At 54.1% G+C, this 7,144-nt stretch overlaps 3 protein-coding genes across 3 annotated transcripts in view; 1 reads left to right on the top strand and 2 right to left on the bottom strand.

The window, feature by feature from the left end:
- Positions 1–1,669: 1,669 nt before the first annotated feature.
- On the bottom strand, positions 1,670–2,197 carry VOLCADRAFT_99499 (uncharacterized protein; the record flags this gene model as incomplete). The annotated part of the gene is made up of 1 exon (XM_002958218.1): positions 1,670–2,197. The coding sequence occupies one exon, from the start codon at positions 2,195–2,197 to the stop codon at positions 1,670–1,672; it is 528 nt and encodes a 175-aa protein (XP_002958264.1).
- Positions 2,198–3,384: 1,187 nt separating this feature from the next.
- VOLCADRAFT_99498 (uncharacterized protein) lies at positions 3,385–4,567 on the top strand (the record flags this gene model as incomplete). The annotated part of the gene is made up of 3 exons (XM_002958241.1): positions 3,385–3,623; positions 3,781–4,013; positions 4,365–4,567. The coding sequence occupies 3 exons, from the start codon at positions 3,385–3,387 to the stop codon at positions 4,565–4,567; spliced, it is 675 nt and encodes a 224-aa protein (XP_002958287.1).
- A 1,924-nt stretch (positions 4,568–6,491) lies between these two features.
- VOLCADRAFT_99497 (uncharacterized protein) overlaps positions 6,492–7,144 on the bottom strand; it is a gene marked incomplete at both ends in the record, with an annotated part of 12,690 nt that continues 12,037 nt past the window's right edge. Inside the window, one exon of the mRNA XM_002958217.1 lies at positions 6,492–6,632. Coding sequence (XP_002958263.1) covers positions 6,492–6,632 — 141 coding nt within the window. The remainder of the gene's footprint in view (positions 6,633–7,144) is intronic.

The raw sequence follows: 7,144 nt of genomic DNA, 5'->3' as shown, positions 1-7,144 counted from the left end.
CCACCCTACTCCTTTCATAACTCAGTGCATGCCGCCAGCAACACAACCCCCCACGGCAGGTGGCACCTGTACGGCCACACTGCACAGCCGCNCTTTCCCAGCAATGAATGAGGGCAATAATGAGCGCCTGCAGCATGTTGTATTCCTACCGCCCGACTACACCAATGCAGTTGTGTCGCTGGACCCTGTGGATCACACACATGCGACTGGCGCTGGTGGACGTGGACGTTGGCTTTGTCCAGGCCGCCTTTGGGTACTGCCGTGGCCGGCTGGCTTCGACAGCAGCACTGCGTGGAAGCCCTCATGCTGAACTGGACACCGGACCCAGAGCGACGTGTCTACACCCTTCCTGCCACACTGCAAATGTACGTTCTGCCGCAAAGTTTCTGGCTGCAGGACCCCGTGTGTGTCGAGGTGGGTGGGGTTGCATGCTGATGGTTGAGGACTTGCTGCTGTGGTGGTCGTGGTGCCGCTGCCAATGTTGCCAATGGGCCGGCGGTGCTGTTAGCGGCGCCCGAGCAGCATCAAACCCTACACACCCACAGGTGCCGGGACCTGCCTGGCAGCACAGAGGTGGAGACTCTCTAGGTGCGGCACCGCACTGGGCGGCATCTGTGCTGGGATACAGAGCCTGACCAAGACCTGAACGCCAAAACGCGTCTGTCCTGTTCCCTGCACGATGTAGCAGGCCGCCGTGCGAGGTCACACATCCGGGCCACGTTCCTGTTCAGGCATGCAAGCCACGCTGCATGAGGACGCTGCGAAACACACCTGACGCGCCAGCAACATGCAGCAACCGTTGCGTGTCTTGATAACCGTGCACTGCTATCGCTGCGTCTACCGAAGCTGCATGTGCCCAGGTTTAATGCCGCCTGGTGATAATATAAGAAATCGCGCGACGTTGCAGGGCTCCACTCGGGTTGGGCGAAGGCCAGCACCGCCCTTGCCGTCAATGCGGTGATACGTTCCCAATTTCTGCAGCGCGCTTGCCACAATTGTCCATACTTTTGAAGGCTTCCCTTTGCGACCCTGTCGCCGGTCCTCTCAGCAAGCCAAGCTAGCGAAGTCTCTCCATTTCTCTATTTTGCCGCTTTCTTCCCGTGTCGCCGCGAGCTGTCCTTTATGTTGGCCTTTATAATTGTCTTTCTCTTTCTTTGTTTTCGAAATATTTAATTTGCATTAAAGCATTTCAATTGTTCTGTGGACGTTTGCATGCCAAGGGACGTGCGGACGCGCCCGCCTGACTTCGCGCTGTGGCGTTTCGCAGGAGCTTGTGCAACCGGTCCTCACAGCACCAACGAATCTAGCCAAGCCACCGCACGCCTGCGATTATTTCACGCACATACGCGTATCCCACCAGCACTCCTGGCTTTTGAGGGCTGCCCTTCGCGCGGCCCGCCGTGGCCTTTTCGCATTTTGGCTTTGCACGAACAGTTTATTCTGGTTGCTCGTCCTCCTAGCATCTGCGAGCGGCTGCGTAACTTATCCCTTAACCAATTCAATAGTTCGTGTAAGTGCGCACGACGAAGCAGTAGCGCATGTATGGCTGCGTGTGACGAGTCGTCGGCAGGGAGGGCTGTTGCCCCGGATGTGAAAGGGACGTTGCGCCGCTGCGATTCAAAACGGTCGGACGGACTTCTTCTCGCAATTTGATTAAGCAGCCCCTTCGTTAAGCAGCCCCTTCGCACAAATGTGTCCGGTCGTACTGTGCCGAATAAAACATCCGTACAAGACGCCCACAAAGACAGGCGCGAATTTTACCGCGCGGATGCGCGCGTGCGATTCTTAAAATGCGCCTGTAAAAGTGTATGTAATTTTCTCGGCGAAAGGCCGCGGTGTGCCTGCGCGTTGCGCAGCAGGGCATGTTGGCCACAGTCACACGCGGCATGCATCTGGGACATTTGGCTGGCTGCTTAGCCTGAGCTGAAAAAAACTGAAAGCATACAACGTAGCTTGCAAGAATGGCCACATGAAACGGCTGCGGGAAGAGGAAGCGTTTGGCGAAGCGACACTTTTTACACAGCACGGCCAGCGACGTCGTGCAATTGTCCATTACCGACGCCAGCCGCGCCAGCCGCTTCAGATCTGCGTTCGCCACCGCCTGCAGCACTTCAAAGGGCTGGCTCACAACTTGCAATGCGAGCGTCTCCAACATTCCAATTGCGCGCTGGAAACCGCGAACGTTACTTACTGCCATTCTTTGAAGTGCTGGTATTCGTCCACGCAAAGTTATGACAGTACTCCGCTGGCTTTCTTTTTTTAAAGGCACATTTATACTTTTGTGTCATGCCCCTCCTCGGCTTTATATACACCCCGCACTACGTCCTGCGCCTTTTCGGGCCTCGCGTCGCTGGACGAGTCCGCCGACAGCAACGCGGGCCGCTCCGTCTTCCGCGACGTCCCTTCGGCCGCTTCGCCCGACGTACCATCTGGCCTTCAGGTTGCAATGTTCATCAACTCCTGCACTGCACCTCCCGATTGCAACTCCTCGGCGCTACGCTCTCGCTGTTGCCGCGGTTGCTGGCAGTGGCCGGCAGTTGCCGGCGGATGCCGCCTCGCTGGCAGAATTTGGAACCGTTCGCCTTTACCAGCCGGCGCACAGCAAGATTGCGCTTTGCGTTCTTTCGCATGCACCGAAGCTACATGCCGACGCGGCATCGTTCTCGTCCGCGTGTGCTTCATTGCGAATTGTCTGGTTCTGCTCTGGATCGCTAACATTGCGCCCATGGAGCGTTCAGGTGCCCGGACAGCGCTGGCCAGCCGGGGCTCTTACTCCGGCCGCGAGTATCTCTCGCGCTTCGGAAAGGGGCCTCTTTACGTTTTAACAATTTCTCACGTCTTTACAGTTGCGCAACGCCGTCAGCACCATGTCCCCAGTCCCGTCTCCTCATAACCTAACGCACTTTACTTCATTTCATACATTACATACCAATCCTGTCCGAACTCGCGTTCCCAACGAGATGCACGCCGACGAGATGCACGCCGCTCCTGCCTTGCAACTGCTTTTTGCTCTGCTCGGCGCAACGCAACGCGCCGCTTTCACATTTCGGAATGACCACCTGCCATGTCCATGGCGCTTTATTCATTTCCGCATACAACTTGTCCCAGCGCCCCACCCGTTACCGCAGCTGCCGTCGCCCATGCTCGCCATGCGAAGACGAACAGACCGCGCTTCGTCGCCCTTCAGATTCAGCCCGCCCCCTTAAAGCGTCCCCTTTGTACGATGCCGCGACTTGTATAAAGGCCAGCCAGTGTCGCCTTCTTTTTCATACATTCTCCCTAAAACCCTTTTTTTGCTTATAGACCGAACTCCCTTTTGCGGACGGCAACCAGCCAGCCTGTCGCATCGCTGACACCTGTTCTACTGTTGTAACCTCGCACAACATGCCTCCGAAAATGGCACGCCAATCACAAGTCCCACCTCAGACCCTTTCGCCCGTTAACTTGGGCGCTTACGGCACGCCTTCACCGAGCCTGCCGTCGGGCTCTTCTGCCGGCGCCGCAGCCAAGCCGCCCGTCAACATAGCTGACCTGTGGGCGCAGCTAGCAGCGGTGTCGCCAACCGGCGGAGGCCGCGATCGCTCCTCGCCGGCCGGGGTGCCGAGACGGCCCCTCACCTTCAAGTAAGCGCCTCATCTTCCGGTACTAGTAGCCGCCTTGCCGTGCCGCACCCTACTGAACAGTACACATGCCATCCCTGCTGCGCACCCACGCGCCTCTCCGGCTGTCCCATGCATCCACCATCTTGACACGCCCTGCTGCTGCCCCTCGTACCGTCAGGCAGCAACTGCTCTTGGGAAGCATGGGATGTCACGACGAGGACGTCCTGCACGCGAAGCACACCAACGCTGAGTCCAACATGCTCCTGGCCGAGGGCCGAAAGTACAGGGACGAGTTCCAGGCGCAGCACGGCGCCAAGCCCGCCAGCAGTAAGACGTCCTACCTTGCTGCCCATTGCTCGCTTGCGCCAGCTGCCGGACCTCGTGCCCGCTTTCCAACTGCCCGGCCACAAGGTCCGTACCTGTCACGCCCCGCCCCTGCATGTCTTCACTCCGCCTAGGGTCCGACGATTTCAGCGCTAGGCTTCTGGACATTGGGCAGTGCTGTTGTATTTGGGCACGATCGCACTTAGGGTTTCATTCACGGTGCATACATGTCCGACCTTAACTCGTGTGTGAACGGCGGCTGCTGGCCATACGGACAGCAGCGCTTGGGATGGTCTATTGCGTGAGCATTGGGGGAAAGGGGGGGGGCCCGCTGCACCCCTTCCTATGTCCGCTCGTCGCGTGCTTGGGGGCAAATTGGTAGCGTGCGAGTTCACCCATCATGTTGCCTCTTCTGGCATGGCCATCCACGCGCAACAGGAAACTTGAACCTAGGCCTTATTCTTCGTTCCTACATCATAGCAAAGGACCGACGCGACGTGGCCTGTGCACACGCTGTTGCTGTGGTGCTGTTCTTGTTCTTCTGGTTGTGGTTCCTGTTGTTCTTGTATACGCGCGCGCGACGACATGACTGCATGTACATTGCGCCGTGCGCCAAACGCCCTGTAACTCGCTTCGACTAAACTCACATTCCAATATGCCACTGCACTTTCCTCTCCAGCCTGGCCCCATTCTCTTCCTCGCAAACATACTTCGGCACCTTCCTATCCAACACCATACGTGCTTTAGAAACGCGGGCAGCTGCTTCACAAGGACCCCCCCTCTTTAAAAAAGCTGATAATCAATCTTAAGTGGAGTGAAAATGCAGCAGACGGCTACAGCGGCCACCACCGTTGTACAATGCGCCACAGCGAGAGCATAATACACCCCGAGCAGTGCGTCTGGTTCTTACGTCCCTGAATTATGTCGCCTAGGCTACAGGTATCGCTTCAGGTATATCTCGCAATCCAATTCATGGCAACGCACAGCGGAGAGAGAAAGGGGGACACCGGACGACATCCGGCTGCGGAAAAAATATTATTCAATAAATTATTTAATTACTCAATTAACTAATTAATCAATTAATTAAATGGGCTACGTCGGAAAATTTGTAGGGGGTCCAAATTTGCTTCCCCGAAGGGGACAGCCAAGCCTTATAAAGTACCAGCTCGAGGAATTTTCGCTCTCTCAGAGCTCTCAGAGGCAAAGTTACCAGGACCATAACCATAAATAGGCTTTTAACGATAGCTCCATCGTGACTAGGTTAATTTCAGGCCCCCTGGCTCAAACGTGTAAGTACTACCTTTTTGCATTAATTAATTATTTATTTATCCTGGGCTGTAAAGCATTGCATACGTTGGGAGATGTTCTTTGCGCGCGAGAGGCCTTGGATGGAGTTATGAATGCAACGGACCAAGCAGGCCTAGCAATACGCAAGGCTTGGCATCAAATAGTGGATAAATACCTCCAACCGCAAACCCCACTAGCTAAATCCCTGTGCACCTATCGTAAATGGCAGGAATGTATGGATGCTATTGCCGCTCTTCTAGATGATATTCCAGCGAATTGGAGACAGGCGGCTAGTCTTTTGTTGCCGCTGAGTGTAGAATCTAGGGAAGCGATGGTGCCCCCTATTGAGTCGGTTACTCAAACCCTAGTGTCGAGGCTTGGTTGGAGATGGGGTGTAGGGCCTCCAATCCGATTCCAACATTTATCCGTTAAAATAGCGACTAATATGCAACTTTCACCTTTTTCGATGGCTCGCCGTGTGGCCCATACCCTTTTCATCAAAGAGGCGACGGGTTCTTCTGAGATATTGGATGAAGCTATTCTTCTTTTGCAACGGACATTCCATCGTTTATGGTTTCATTTACGGTGGGAAAATGAACAAAAAGAGATTTGGTGGCGTCTTGCGGTTGATGGGGTGCCTATGTTAGGAAATTCCCATCTTAGGATGTCGCGCCCAACGATATGTGGTTGTGGAGGTTATCCAATAGGTTCAGTGGGAGGTGTATCCCCTCGCTATCATCACTTCTGGGCCTGTCCGGTGGCACAGGCAATAGCAGATCAACTTACTCTTTCAATAGGATTGCCAGTCTCAAGGGAGCAACTTTGGCTTATCCAAGCCCCACAATCAGTGCAACAATGTGTTTGGGATGTTGTGGCTCTTGCTGCGGTGTCAGCCATGGAGCATGGGAGACGTTATATGGCTGCAAAAATCAAAACCAACCCGGCACTGTTACCTGGTCCTTCCCTTACGGAAGAAGCAATTTGTCGAGTTATTGTTGATTTTTGGGGCCGCATTCAGGGTTTCGCAGCTTTAGGAATTCCACGAAAAGGTTGGGAATCCGTTGGCGCACATCACCCCTTTTTGAGGATTATATCTGGCAAATTGATTTGTTCGCGAGAGCGGTTACCGATGAGAGGTTAATTATCTGAGATGATAATCTTTTGGTATATTAGTCTATACTGCAGTGCACGGCCAGCTGGCTCTACTCTTCGGGAGTCTGGAGCCCACTGTAACAACCACACACACATTTATTTGATTCAGGTGGTACAGAATTCGATTCAGTGAGCAAAACGTTGGAAATGCAAAGAACGCCCGGTTTTTGGCATGACGTCGTATCCGGTCCCTGTCCATACATACATACGTACGTACACGTACATACATAAAAAATACATATTGGGCTGATGATGGTCTGGGCTGGGCTGGGTACGGGGAGGGGAGGGGAGGTGGCGGCTGGGGTTGGTCAAAATGGTGCCTTACATTACATTACATTACAAATGGGGGGGCGTTGCCCAAAAATCCATAATTCCACAGCGGCAGATATACACACACCTGAAGAGATATCCCCGAACAGCTCCAAATAAATACACACACGTGCATACATACTTACATAAATACATACATACAAACGCACATGCACACACGCACCGGATGTATGCCATCAACACCTCGCATCAACACCTCGCATCAGCATCATCAGCATCCATCTCACCCGTGTTCGCTACCTATCTCGCCAGGCTGCGCGCCGCCGCCGCCGCCCCACCACCACCACTGTTGTTGTTGTTGATTGTGACATTGTGTATGTATGTACGTCTGTATGTATATGTGTCTCAAACTCTCCCTCAAGACATACATACATACACATACACACAACAAGGCAAGATCACCGCATTCCGCGGTGGTGATGGATTTTATATCACCAGCAGCAGCATCA

Source organism: Volvox carteri, assembly GCF_000143455.1.
Source record: "Volvox carteri f. nagariensis unplaced genomic scaffold VOLCAscaffold_89, whole genome shotgun sequence".
Taxonomy (NCBI): domain Eukaryota; kingdom Viridiplantae; phylum Chlorophyta; class Chlorophyceae; order Chlamydomonadales; family Volvocaceae; genus Volvox; species Volvox carteri.
The sequence above is the reverse complement of the archived record's forward strand: the minus strand, read 5'-3'. Positions and strand labels throughout refer to the sequence as shown.